This window comes from Mercenaria mercenaria, chromosome 2 (assembly GCF_021730395.1).
Source record: "Mercenaria mercenaria strain notata chromosome 2, MADL_Memer_1, whole genome shotgun sequence".
Lineage (NCBI taxonomy): Eukaryota > Metazoa > Mollusca > Bivalvia > Venerida > Veneridae > Mercenaria > Mercenaria mercenaria.
The window spans coordinates 48,058,205-48,072,724 of record NC_069362.1 but is presented as its reverse complement, the minus strand read 5'-3'; the positions used below and the strand labels follow the sequence as shown (position 1 = coordinate 48,072,724).

The 14,520-nt window shown below is 35.5% G+C and overlaps 1 protein-coding gene across 1 annotated transcript; it reads right to left on the bottom strand.

The window, feature by feature from the left end:
• Positions 1–687: 687 nt before the first annotated feature.
• On the bottom strand, positions 688–7,972 carry LOC128549200 (integumentary mucin C.1-like). Its single transcript, XM_053525728.1, has 3 exons — positions 7,774–7,972; positions 6,682–7,164; positions 688–749 (listed from the first exon to the last, which is right to left on the bottom strand). Exons 1-3 carry the CDS (start codon positions 7,970–7,972, stop codon positions 688–690), a joined length of 744 nt encoding a protein of 247 aa, XP_053381703.1.
• Between the last annotated feature and the right edge of the window lie 6,548 nt (positions 7,973–14,520).

The window sequence follows — 14,520 nt, the reverse complement described above, 5'->3', positions numbered from 1 at the left end:
TGTAAAATCACAGTCTGAGAGGGAGATAAAAACCTGTTTCGTAATAAAATGTTTTACGGAGCCGTAAGATGAATTTCCAGTCCCAATCTTTTGAATTTTCTAGGACGTTCGCATATTTAAAACCCTCTCCGAAGAATGATACTTAACAAAACGAAATCAATTTATATCAATTCACACGGCTTTGGTAGATGGATTGTGAAGTCAACAATTCTTTTTTTTTTTTTTTCTTTTTTGTTTGATAAATAACAATTGTTATACAATAAAACACCAATGTTGTTTCAACAGTTTAGACATTATAGATTATAGACCTACATCTTCTGCCATACTGTTATAGCTTTACTAATACCGTTTACAGTGTGATGTTAGATATTCTATTCCTTTAAGGAAATAAAAACGAACTTGTTTTGGCCTACCCCAATGCCTTATCAAAATTCTTTATTTTTTGTAGACATTATCTTTTCTCAACAGTTAGTATTCCTTGCTGTGAAGTTATCACAAGTAGGAAGGTGATGTAGTTTATATCGAAATATTACAAGCAATTCATAGTGGAAGAATGCACCAGATGCCCATTTGGGCATAATTTCGTCACGGCCGAGCACCTGGGTAGAATCGTCGATCTTCCGTAAGCCAGCTGGATGGCTTCCTCACACGAAAAATTCTACGCCAAACGCGAGGTTCGAATCCACATCAGTGAGAGGCAAGTGATTTGAAGTCAGCAACCTTAAACTCTGAGTCACAGCAGCCCCGGCCTGCAGTATCATAAGTGTCAAATACTTGAATCTTAGGACACCAGTCCATACCATATCCAATTCAGTAAATTAAAGATATCCAATGGCCATCTTTCAGTAAAATATGTTATCTTTAGATATTTATTTCTTATGTATAAAGTCCCCATCAAATGTATTTAACTTTACCAAATATATGAATTAAACTTTGCATACAGAGCTACATTCAGAATTAAATGACATGTAGTAACAGTTGAATGTTAAAAAAAACGGTCAGTTATTTTTAATTTTATTTATACTTATTTATACAATGTGTACAGTTTTAAAACTAATTCATAGTACTGTTAATACACATAAACTTGATAACTTTATGTTTACATAAATTAGGCCAAAAAATATATGTGGTTCAGGTAACATTGCCAAAAAATAGGGTAGGTGGGTAGGATTTAATTACTTGTTTTAGAAAATCCATGTATGAGGCCGAAACTTACGTGTGGTTCAAGTAACATTGGTAAAAGAACAGGGTAGGTAGGTAGGCTTTTTGAGCAATTCTGAAAGGGGGCTATTCAAGAAACATTTCTTGTGAAGTTTGATCAAATTGGCCAAGTGGTTTAAGATTAGTCAAAACAATAGGTCGTTTCGGGACAGCATGATATCTTTTGACTTTTCGCTGTCTCTGTCACAGGGATGACAACTATAAAATATCAGATCATAAAATAAGTCATTCCAATAAGCCAAATGAGTAAGGCTAGTTTAAGTGATGTAATTTGAAGCCTCCCTTGTAACCATGACTTTAGCCAATTGTAAAAATATTTTATAGCCAAAAGTGCCAGAATTAGTAGCCATTATTTTTAAACTCTTTCTTTTAACCATCCAATTGCTCTTGAACATGTACATCCTAATATCACATTGAATCAAAAATAGCTTTTAATCTTCTCATAAAAATGTTTAAGCCATTTTTCAAGAACAATTTCAAAGCAAAAGTAATTGCTTAATATATGAAATTATCCCTTTAATAGTTTGCACTTTTTGAATTATCTCCCTTTAATAGGCATTTTCACTACTTAGATGTTTTTAAAATATTAATATTTAGCTCTTTATTTTTGACCTTTATATTTCAAAATTTATATAAGGTCATTTATCAAAAACAGAGTTGTTTTATTTTATTTAATGACTTTTAAAAAGCTTTTTTAATGCTTAAAATTTCATTATATATATATTTCAATTTCTGTTCCATTCCATACATATTAATGTATAGCAAAAACACCACTTAAAGGTATTATTAGCACTTTGTTTTAAAGCTCTTGGGTGGGGCTTTTTAAAGTCCATCCCCGTGTATCAATGCTTTACATTGGGCAGGTGAAAGAACCAAACGAACTGCTTTAGTTCATTTGTATCTCGAAGATTTTTCACTGAAATTTTACGAACGCGACCGAAATGTTACGAACGCGTAGATTTATTTAACACATTTCATGATCGCGCATTTTTAATTCTATGCGAGCGCTTCGACTTATCATTATTTCCAGATTTTTTGTTCTCCTGATCGACCATTACTTCCGCGAATGTGCTTGTTATTAAGAATTACTTGTAAATTTATCTCGGTCGATGTTAAAAATAACTTGTGACTTCATCTCGCGTTTAAGCTTAAAAAATAAGCGGAGCTTTAGACGAAACGCGCAACTAATATTTCGTTTCATTTGCTTTCGTAGAAGTAGCTAGGCGGGGCGAAGTTTGGCGAATCAGATTGACTGATAATCGTTCTTGCGTGAAGGAACACTCTAGCACCTCTCGACGAATGTTTAAATTATGCCCCGAGGTGTAATTCGATATTGACACGTTGGCGTATTGTCTTGGCGTATTGTCTTCGTGTATAACTAAATATCGGATTATTTATCAATAGAAGCTTTCTTCAAAGCGTTTCAGTTCGTACTCGATATTTTTCGTCCCAGGCTAATTCGTAACCACAAACAATTTTCGTTCCAAAAATCGATAAAAAGACTTAGGGTTGGCGGAAAAAAAAATAGGGTCGAAGGGTTACCTGAACCACACATATTTTTTATTTTGGCCTTATATGAAGTATTTTTTCCTGTTTTTAAATATTAAATTTGGATCTACTATACCTTTAATAAACGGTTATGTTTGTTTCAATACATAAAAAGTCAGGACTGTGCAATGTGCCAGTTTGTTTAAATAGATTACAAATTTACATTTTTGTCATGATAGATAAAAAAGTTGAAAACTTGAACTGAAAGGTATGTTACACTAAAGATCTGAAGACCACAAGCTTTATTTTAAATATGTTCTAACATGTGAATAAAAACTTCCTGTAAATACATTATAAATTTTGGCGATAGAATTTCTTCTCTCCGTACGTTTAAAAAGCCTTCAGTCTGATTTATTTTCCATTTTGTTTTGTTAGGTTTACAAGACAGCTCTTTGCCATTCAGCAGTTAGGCACAATTTCTTGTGTAATAGTTAAATCCCGGGTCCGATTCAAAACTACTTGAATGTGTTAAAGGGGTTTGGGATTTTAGTTCACACCTATCATTCCAGGTATTGTAGTTGAAACCGAGACAATTGCTGAAACTAGAACAGTATTCCTTGCACTGCGATAGACCAACACTGTCATATTCTTCCACACTGCTTTTTACCCAAAGGCACATGTTTAAGTATTCAATATATTCCACACCGTAGTTTACACAGCCTGAAAGAAACAAATATCAATGCATATCGCAGGAAGATAATGCATACATTTTGCAAAATAGAACATAGTCTTAAATCTTAGCAAAGAAAGTGAAAAATACAGTGGTATGTTTAGGACATGCATTTATCTTTTAAAGAATAACATTATCTCGTGCGCTGAACATCTTATCTCGTGCACACGACATCTTATCTCGAGTGCATGACATCTTATCCCGAGCGCTTGACATCTTACCTCGTTCACACAACATCTTATCACGAGTGCACGACATCTTATCTCGAGTTCACGACAACTTATCTCGTGCGCTGACATCATCTTATCTATATATGTTTATTAAGGTCCCATGTGTGTATACAAATCATCTGTAAAAACATACAACTCCCACCGTTTTAGCTTTTGTTACGTTTCCTTTATACGTCTACGGGTCTGCAGGGTAGTAAGTTAAATACACAAACTGTTAAAAAATGCAATATAACAATGACGACGCAAAGGAATAAATTTAAGTCATTGGCAAAATAATAAGTATGTAGGCTTCGCCCATATATCAAAGAATTTTCTCGTTTCCCTTTTATACATGCATGCAATTTTATAACTTTTCTGACAATGTGCGAATTGATACTATCAGTCGAACTGCGATTTGTTGCTTATTTTAACATAAAGTAAGTATCATTAACCATGTTCATTTAATCTTAAAGACAGGATGACCAGTTATGTGCACTTCTCCCTCAAATGATGTGGTAAACTTGTACTGGTGGGAATGAATAGGAGGACCCTAATTATCTACTCGTTCGTATGTTTTACTTTCTTTTAATTTAACGTCGCACCGACAAATGATAGGCCATATGGCGACTTTCCAGCTTCAATGGTGGAGGAAGACCCCAGGTGCCCCTCCGTGCATTATTTCATTACGAGCTGGCACCTAGGTAGAACCACCGACCTTCCGTAAGCCAGCTGGATGGCTTCCTCACATGAAGAATTTACTGACGACGTAAATACACACTAAGGTAGCAGGGTACACGAATTTTGACCCCCGTCAATATTTGTTATAATTAGAATTTCGTGATTTTGGATGTCTGAAGATTAAAGTGAGAGATTGATTGTTAATTCTTTAGAAAGTTTAAACAGTTAATTCATAAGAATTTATGATGTCAGTTGTAATACTAACTGCTGATAGCTTTGTATGAATCGATGAGTCACCTTGGCGCGGGAAATTCAAATCATAGAAGGGTTCCATGCTTGTTGATTGATACTCAGGAACATCTTTGCTATTTTGTGAAAAAAAATGAGATGGATGGGCCCCTATTCAAATAATATCCTGTAGTTCAGTAGGGACTATTAAAGTGAGATATGCAATAAAATTGGACATTGTTTCTGCAACGGGATCATCGCAGGCTGTTTGGCATGTTATTTTTAATGGATGGTATAACTTTTTCGTTTTGATAATTTTCTGTTTTCATGTATGAGAGTCCTGATCTTGTCATTAATTAAAAGCACAAAACATGCACACAATTTATAAAATGCCCACCCTGATTCCGCTCATTAAGGAAGTGCAATATTACGACTCACTACATGTAAGCCCGGCCGTGCCGAAAATTTTCGAATCTAAGTGTACCCTGCTACCTAAGTGCCCTAACATCTATAAATAGGATGACATGCGCTTGACATAAGATGTCATGCACACGAGGTAAGATGTCATTCGCACGAGATAAGATGTCGTGCGCGCGAGATAAGATGCCCTGCGCTCGAGGTAAAATGTCGAGTGCTCAAGATAAGATGCCGTGCGCACGAGATAATTTAATATTTAAATAATACATGCATGTCCTAAACTTGCCACCGTAGAAAAATATCAACGCTTTAATGAAATATCAGTATATATTTACCTAAGTTTTCTTGAACAACAATATAAATGCACCCTACTACACGTATCCTCATGTATCTTATTTTAAACTTTGTTGTGTCTGTAAGCTGTAATATTATAGGTTAACTTAATTAAGAAATTATTTATAGCATAACAGTGCTTTACACGATGGGCGATTATACGTCGACGTTATAATTTCACTAGAGCGCAGCTCGAGTGAAATTATTTCGGACAATGTATTTATAACCGCCCGAGTGTATAAATAGTGATAAAGCACTGTTTTGCTCTAAATTATTTCGATTGTTATATGTTCTTTATTGTAAAATTTATATCAAATATGATAGAACTGTTTCTTCGCACAAGCACAGTGCCAATAGTAGGTCTTTGTTAATGCAATCCAGGGCCTGAAATGGTAATGCGTTTTGCGGCACTGTTCGGGCGAAAATTATTGCGAATTATTCGGCACGTGTGTTAATTAATCAACGAAACTGTGACATTTCGTTTAAAACATGTTATTTAGTAAAATATTTCATGAAAATTGAAACCGTTATTTCTTGATGCGTACGTGGTGCTAAATATCGCGTTGACGTGACGTCAACATAACATTCGTTGTGATGATTAAAGCATTGTTAGTCATATTAGAATATTGATTCTGTACAGTATGGCCATATATTATGACCCATTCTGAGAAAACACTTTGAACGGGCTAAAAGAGGGATCCAATATGTTTTCGGATGTGTTTTAGGGCAAATATATCATGTTTTGTTCAGATCATTGTTTCGTTCTAACCCAGGTTTTCTCGTTAGGAATGAAAAACTTACAGACAGGCATGATTCTGTGATCAGAACGAATGCACATGAAAGGAACAATGCGCCACGCTCTTACTGGCAGAACATTTCGTGCGAGTATTTTAACGGCTTTTAACGATTGGTTAATGAGGAGATTCGAAACACCATTGTTGCATCATGCGACGCCGCGTAGTGCAAATCGCAATTAGGAAGAGTAAAATGGATAATATTCATTTTCATTATTTACTATGGACTAATATTATTTGTGATATAAAATGCAAGCATAATTTGAACGAAAATCATGTCCTACTGCTCTTGAAATAATTAGATAACATTCAACATTACTTTAAACGCTAAATCATGTTGTCTTTGTATTGGCATTAAGTGAAGTAATGTGGTAATTACGCTGTACTTTATTCAAGCGGTTACATAGATAATGAACAGTTGCTGTAAAATTATTTTCTTTCCGTTAGGGAACAATTCTCTATTAGCTAGGACCTCGTTGTTGCAGAGAATATGAACAGAAAAACCCGACATAGGTCCAATAATTGGTTGAAACACTGTTTGAAAAAGACATAAACCAGCAAAAGCTATAAAACATGTCCTTACCTGTAACACATGAGTCGGATGAAGGGTCGTGTCTGTAGCCGGCTTGACACGAACAGTTGCCTGAAAGACACATGCCGGCAGACATTGAACAATTCGCACTCGTTGTACACGCGCTGCCATACTGACTCTGTGGGACTGTAGTTGTCATTGACGTTGAGGTCGTGGAAGTTGTCGCAGACGTTGTTGTGGTTGTAGACTTTGTTGTGGTTGTTGGCGATATTGTGGTTGTGGGGGTTGTTGTGGTTGTTTGTGTTGTTGTGGTTGTTGACGTTGTTGTGGTTGTAGGCGTGGTAGTTGTCGTAGGCATTGTGGGAGTTGTTGTGGTTGTATACGTTATTGTGGTTGTGGGCGTGGTAGTGGATGTAGACGTTGTTGTGGCTGTGGGCTTTGTTGTGATTGTAGGGGTTGTTGTGGTTGTAGACGCTGTGGTTGTCGTAGAAGCTGTAGTAGTTGACGTGGTCGTAGAAGTCGAAGTAGAGACATCTGAAAAGTATTGAAACAATGTTTATTGCTTTGTCTCTCGGCGTTATGGTACTTAGTCCGCTACTCGAGGAGTAGCAGACTAAGAGTAAGCATATGCACTTCAGAACGGCATTGTGTAACAGATAAGTTTCGGTTATAAATACTCTTACTAAGGTCGTAAAATGGATAATATTTTATCATAACGTCTTTCGATTTCGTTAATTTCGTAATATTTTACTACCATAACGTATTCATAAGCGTGTAAGTTTCAGAACATTATTATTAGCAATGATTATATTAATGTGCTAAACTTGTGTCCACTTGAGAACATAAATTTCCATTTTCCACTAAAGTAAAGCTGTCAATACTGTTCAATAAATACCTTCTAACATTATTGTTGAGCATTTCATAAAGCAAATAGACGTGGATACCTTCCAAACAGTTTTGCTAAGCCGTTATGTTTAATAACTTAAATCGTGTTTATCTCTTTCATATTTGGACTGTACAAGGACATGAGAATACATATAGTTAAATAAAAAAATCTACAAAAACCGTAAAGATAGGGTTGTTATTAAACGTATTCTAAAGCGATTGCCAATATACGGCATAACTTAAAATATTACGGCTTACCTCTTGTTTGGTAATAAGCTGTACCATGCATAACTTCGCATCCATCCGTTGAGGAAAGAAATACCTCTGATCCTTTGCAAAATTGCTTCTGCTTGTTATAAAAGAAACTTCTACACGTTGGGACCGTGTTGCACTTGGCGGCACATCCTGTCACTTTCGTAAATAAACCCAAGTCCAAACTTGCCAACGGGCACACCATATTTTCGATTGTAGCTTCCTTTTTGAATAATTTTCTTTCAATGAAAGCTACGCTTGGTCCAATAATACTAAACAGCAGCACAAGTTGTTTCAAAAGTAACATTTTTACTTCATATTATTACATAATATTACGTCAATCATACACAAAGCAAACTTATTACAGAGGCCCGAAGTCACCGTTTGAAAATTTGCTAAATGAGCTAATATTCAGAGCTGCCAATTAAATGGGCGGCGAGAAAACCTGCAGCTTTAGCTCATCCATACAGAGCAAAACGTCAATCAAATAAAGCTTTTTGACTTTTAATCTTTAAGATATTCGCATGTTTCTCAGCCATTGCAGTAAAGTATAAAACGACTTTTGGCCGAACGCCAGACGCTAACCACGCCTCATTGTACAGTCGGTGCATCAATCTTTTGAAATAAAGCCCGCGTATCGCTTGCTTTAAATAAAGTAACCTTTCAATATTGGCACTGATTCAGTAAAATCTGTTACGAATTAAGTTTTTTCCAAATATTGCTATTATTTAAACTGCACAATCTTGTTATTTTGTCAATATTTATTCCAGTTGTTTTAGCTGAGTGCATTATTTACAAACTGGGTTATTTTGAATATCCTTCAGGAAAACACAAGCAGTCTGAACGGAAGAAATACAAACATTTTATAGAAAACTGAAAATTTATAGAAAAAGAAATCTCGTTATATGTCATTTAATTGGAGACGGATAGTCTTGTCAGTTGGAGATCTTGCCGTTCTTGTTTCTTTGATACATTGATAAATCGATTAAGATAAAAGTGGCGGCAATAATTCTTGTAAAGATGTATGTGAGTATTGATAAAAAGGCCTTTCCTCAGATGAATCAAATATTTATGAATGACTGCAAAGTTATTAACGTCAAAAATAGATAAAAAAAACATCTCTAACTCTGCAACCTGATGACGTCATAAGGTTGTGTCAGGAAGAGAAATGAAATTTTCTAGACGTAATTTGTACCTGACATTACCAAGGTATAGCGTTTGTTTGCCGAAAACAGGCAATACAATGCAGTAAATATAATGTTAGATCCGCCGACACGACAACACATAAACACGACAATTTCTGTTCAGACATCTGTCATAAAATGTAATGTAATTCTGAAGCCAGTGGCATAGGGTTTTAGAAGCATTTTCTATTCGAACGAACAGTCAATTCAAAATTTATTTATAATATTCATTAAAGCTGCATTAGAAGATTTTAAAACAGTACAATAATTTATCAGATGTCAGTTATCGTTTTAAGCATACGAAGTGAATATATTACTGACCCAGTTCCACAAATATTTAATTTGGGAGCGGGGAGCGGTAACAGTTGAAGAATGAAGGCGGCATCGGCGGGCCGAGTGGGGTTAGGTACGGAAGGGGGTAACCCCTCTTGTGAGGTGGGACATGGCGTGTCTGCCTTTAAATGTTTGAAATATATAAAATGGTGGCCTCTGCTGCATTTTTGAGCCCACATTTTGTTGAGGTACGGGGGTAACCTCCTCCTGACAGTGGAGTCGCATGGTCTTTTCCTTGTCATTTCTGAAATGTAAGTATGAAATTGTGGTCCTTTCTGCATTTTTGTCCAAAATTTGAGATACGTGAGCAGGTCATGCCCTCCTATTTAGGGGGTCAGAGGGTATGTTTGAAATATATAAATGAAATGATGGCCTCTGTTTCATGTTTGGGTCTAAATTGTGAAAACATAATATAATTCCTTTGCCACAATAGTTTTCGTGTCGGCTGGGCGAAAAACACGAAAACTGTATTTGTCGTGTATCGTGTTGGTGGGGCGAAAACACGAAAACTCGACGGATAATACGAGAAAATAAAGGGCGCCAACGCGACATATTTATACCCGCCAACATTAAAATGCGACAGACAAATAAACGGCCCCCTCTTAACGTCGGATTTTTGCGTAAAATGTATCGTGTTTTCGGCCCGCCGACAAGACAACACAAAAACTCAACAAATTAGGTTTTTGTCGAGTTTTCGTGCTTTCGTGTTGTCGTGTTTTCACCCCGCCAATACGCCAACACGAAATTGCAGAAATCAGCCACCATAGAAGTCAGCCACCATGATAGAGGGCACTTTTGAACCCGTTAGATGTGGCCTTGTCGTATCAACAGGCTCGTGGCTGTGTTATGTATTACATTGTTTTCAACATATCGGCCATAAAGGTCATGGTGGTCAAATTATTATATTCACAATATTTAAATCTTTGTAATGAAGGCAAGGCCTTATCTGACACAATCTTGCTTGGTTGTTTTTATTTTGTTTAGTACAGTATTAGTGTCTTAAGAAGGGAACGAGACGACCCACCTCCCTTCGACTAACGCCAACTCCTAAAACATAATTTACAATTTAGACATCAGATGTCAATGGAGCATCTGTAGGCGATTCCTGTGTAAGTTAACAACACCCATCAATAAGTTAAATGCATTGGTAAAACGTTGTTAAATTGATAACGTAAAATTTATTAAACCTGTTAAAAGCATTTATCACTTACTATTTTTCAACCAATGCTTAAACTAATGCTAACGGATTTACTATGTACTAATACACAGCCTGTCAAGGGATAGACACAATATGTCTGCTTAATGTTGATTGCTGGTTGAGGGAGAAAGAATTTAGAACGAAACGTCCATTCAGGAATTGTTATCTAACTAGCTGCTTAAGACAGGCGACTGTTAAATACAGGAGGCCATCAAGAAAGTTTGACTATTTGCCTTAAGTTTCATATCATATTGTTTTCCATTTAATCCGAACATTTTCGTACATTTTCTCGTGGATTCTTATAGTTTCCGCTGGGAAGAGATGAGAGTGTCGAACTTATATTAACATGTAAAACTGCAAGAAAAATGACTGATTTCCTGTCACAAGCTAAAGTGCATTAGCAAAAATTGAATGGAAGCCAACATCTTTTTTATAATGAAAACACAGTTATGTGATTTTGTTGTCAATCGACAGCCAGTATCGTCATCAGTTTATTCAGAAATAATAAATATATACCTATACTTTATCAGTTAATAAAATATGTGCAGGAGTTCGGATGCGTAATAATTAAATCAAGAGTGCGTAGAGAGTGATTTAATATTCGCATTCGAACGACTGCCCATATTTTATTAACTGATAAAATTATTGGAACATATTTATTATTTCGATTCTAACCACGCAAATCTTCGCATTTTATAGCACTACATTTCAGCTCGATACGTCATTCGGCTGGTCATATGCTATTATAAAAACCTCCCCACAAATGGAAAGCGTTGCATAAAACGGAATTTTCCGATATTTAGTAAATTTGAATTTAAATATTAAATAGTTACTGCTGTGAAAATGTTATTTTCATTAACCTTTATTAAGGTCGGATATAGAAATCAGAAGTAAATACTTCATTCAAAGTTTATATAATTTATAAAGTTTCTAAAAATAGTACACGTCACCTACATGATGGCACTGAAACATACACGCCAGAAAATTGCTGCATATAAACACGTTAACACTTGAGTCTGGAAGATTTTAACATGAATTATAATTCAGTTACTGTCAAAGTAGAATATAGTTGACATTTGTGGTGCCTACAACGCAGAAATTGTAACTACACACACGACCAGATATGGATCTAGATGCACCGATGTTGAAATTGAAACTTACCGAGCTGAAACATTTTCATACGGTAAAAATATAAACAAATAAAGTCATCATTTAGAAATTGTTTGTTTCTGAAAATTTAATGTACTTTTTATTACTACTATTTAGCACTGAAAAAGTCGAGTATTTATTCGGCATATAACGGAAGCAGAGTAGAATCTCACGGTCATGTTACAATCGTAGGGTGGAATAGAACAGCTATGTTTTATCGTAGATGCATGTATAGGTGATTTCGCTATATGTTTATATAGCCCCTTCGTATAGTCGGGCTAAAATCATCATTTGAGCCATACCATGAGAAAACCAATATAGTGGCTTTGCGACCAGCATTGATCCAGAACAGCCCGCGCACCCGCGCAGTCTGTTCAGGTTGCATGTTGTTCGCTTTCAAAGCCAATTGCAATTAGGATAATCGTTAGCGAACAGCATGGATCCTGACCAGACTGTGCGGATGCGCAGGCTGGTCTGGATCCGTGCTGGTCGCAAAGCCACTATATTGGTTTTCTCATGGTGCGGCTCAAATGATGATTTTAGCCCGACTATACGAAGTATGGAGAGCTATCCTACTTGTCCTGGCGTCGGCGTCGGCGTCCTTCCGCGTCCGCACTTTGGTTAAAGTTTTGATACACTTTCTCTTTATCTTTGTTATTACTTGATGGATTTACTTCAAACTCAAAACAGTTGTTCCTCATCATCACCCACATCATATGGCACAAGGATCATAACTCTGGCACCAATATTTCATGAATTATTCCCCCTTTTTACTTAGAATTTCGGTTAAAGTTTTGGTACACTTTCACTTTATATCAGTTATTACTAAATGGATTTGATTCAAACTTAAAACAGTTGTTCAACATTATCATCCACATCATACGACACAAGGGTCATAACTTTTGCACCAGTATTTTCATGAATTATTCCCCCTTCTTACTTAGAATTTCAGGTTAAAGTTTTGGTGAACTTTCACTTTATCTCAATTATTACTAAGTGGAATTGTTTCAGACTTAAAATAGTTGTTCAACATCATCACTCACATCATGTGACACAAGGGCCATAACTCTTGCTCCAGTATTTCATGAATTATCCCCTCTTTTTACTTAGAATTTCAGGTTAAAGTTTTGGTGCACTTTCACTCTATCTCAGTTATTACTAAACGGAATAATTGTTCAACATCATCACTCACATCATTTGTTACAAGGGCCATCATTCTTGTACCATTATTTCATGAATTATCTCCCTTTTAACTTATAATTTAAGGTTAAAGTTTTGATGCACTTTCATTCTAATTCAGATATTACCGAATTGATTTAATTCAAACTTAAAATAGTTGTTCCACATTATCACCCACATCATATGATGCAAGGTCCATAACTCTGGCACAATTTTTCAGGAATTATGCCCCTTTTACTTAGAATTAAATGTTAATTTTGATATTTTTCACTATATCTCAAGTTATTACAAAATGGATTTGATTCAACATGACACAAGGTGCATTACTGTTGCACCGATATTTCATGAATAATGCCCACTTTTTGCTAAGAATTATACTTAATATTTTGATACACTTGATCCTTATCTCTCTTATTACTTAATACTTTTGACACAGACTCAAGCTATTATCCATATTTCATCCATGTTTGAGTCATTAAACACTCCAATGACAGCTCCAGCTTCGTCAAATGTGCCCAGTTTCACTATCTAGCATCGAAATAGTCGAGCGCGCTGTCTCCTGTGACAGCTCTTGTAGTTTTTGTGTTAACCTTGCTCTTTAAACCAGAAAGTACTTATTTTTCTTGGACTATTAATCAGCAATAAATCCAAAAGTTCACATGTTTTAATAAAACGAACGATCCAACTAACATGAGTAACAGGTCAGTATTTTCAATAGCCAAAGAATTGACCAGCGGTCTCTACATCTCATATGCGTTCAACTGCGATCAACTGCGTATTAATATGCTCAGAACATCTAGAAACGTAACGTTTTATTTACCCTCGATTTTTTCATACTTTCTTTGTGCATGCATATTTGAATTTTGTGTACTTAGTCTAGTACTGTAAAAGCGTGCAGAAACCTGATCATCATCCAAAACCAAAAATAAACAAAAAAAAAACATGAAATAAATAAATAAATAAATAAAATAAAGCTGGTGCAGTTTTCTTGTCAATTATCAGGTTAAAAGTATTGACTGTAGACCAAGTGTTTTTATAAAGTCAGTTGGCATTTGCCATGAGCGTGACATTTGAATAATGGCATTTTATTGAAATAAGGGAGAACGCTCACGAGGTATGTCATTTTCCTGTTATTTAGAATTCATTCAATGGGTGTGTAATAGAGCACCGCTTAAGCCGGTGCATGAGGGCGTGAGAGGTGTAGCACATTTCATTACCTCTCATGAACAGACTCAATTAAACAAAGTCTGATATTATTATTTTTGGTTACATTCCATGATTCCAAAGGATCTTTGCACAGATTTTATTATTTATTGTTTCTTGTTAACATTTGATTTAGAAGTGGCTGTACCTCTACGTTTTGAGATCATATAAGGTTTGAAATGAAAGTGATTATATTAAAAGCCCTAATTTATGAAACACATGTTGACAACAATTAATTTCGATCAAAACAGCGTCATAATCCAGACAATATTCCATACAAAAATGTAGTCCATATCCGATTTTTCAAACGTTGCTTTTATCTCTGAAGAAGACATGTCGAAAGCTCAGCAAAGTTTATTTACTTCGAAGACTTTGTTCAACCCCTTGATATTACCAATATTAGCATTCTGCAGGAAAAATATCGGGTTGAACGTAATTTACTATTGACATGGTATAGAAAACTGAGGAAAACGCTCTATTCATGTCCTTTATGGGACAAGAACAAGA

Coding starts and splice junctions, on each gene's coding strand:
- LOC128549200 (XM_053525728.1), bottom strand. CDS start 7,972: ATGGTGTGCCCGTTGGCAAGTTTGGACTTGGGTTTATTTACGAAAGTG. Junction 7,165..7,773: donor AGCTTATTACCAAACAAGAG/GTAAGCCGTAAT, acceptor AATACTTTTCAG/ATGTCTCTACTTCGACTTCT. Junction 750..6,681: donor ATCCGACTCATGTGTTACAG/GTAAGGACATGT, acceptor ATGATACTGCAG/GCCGGGGCTGCTGTGACTCA.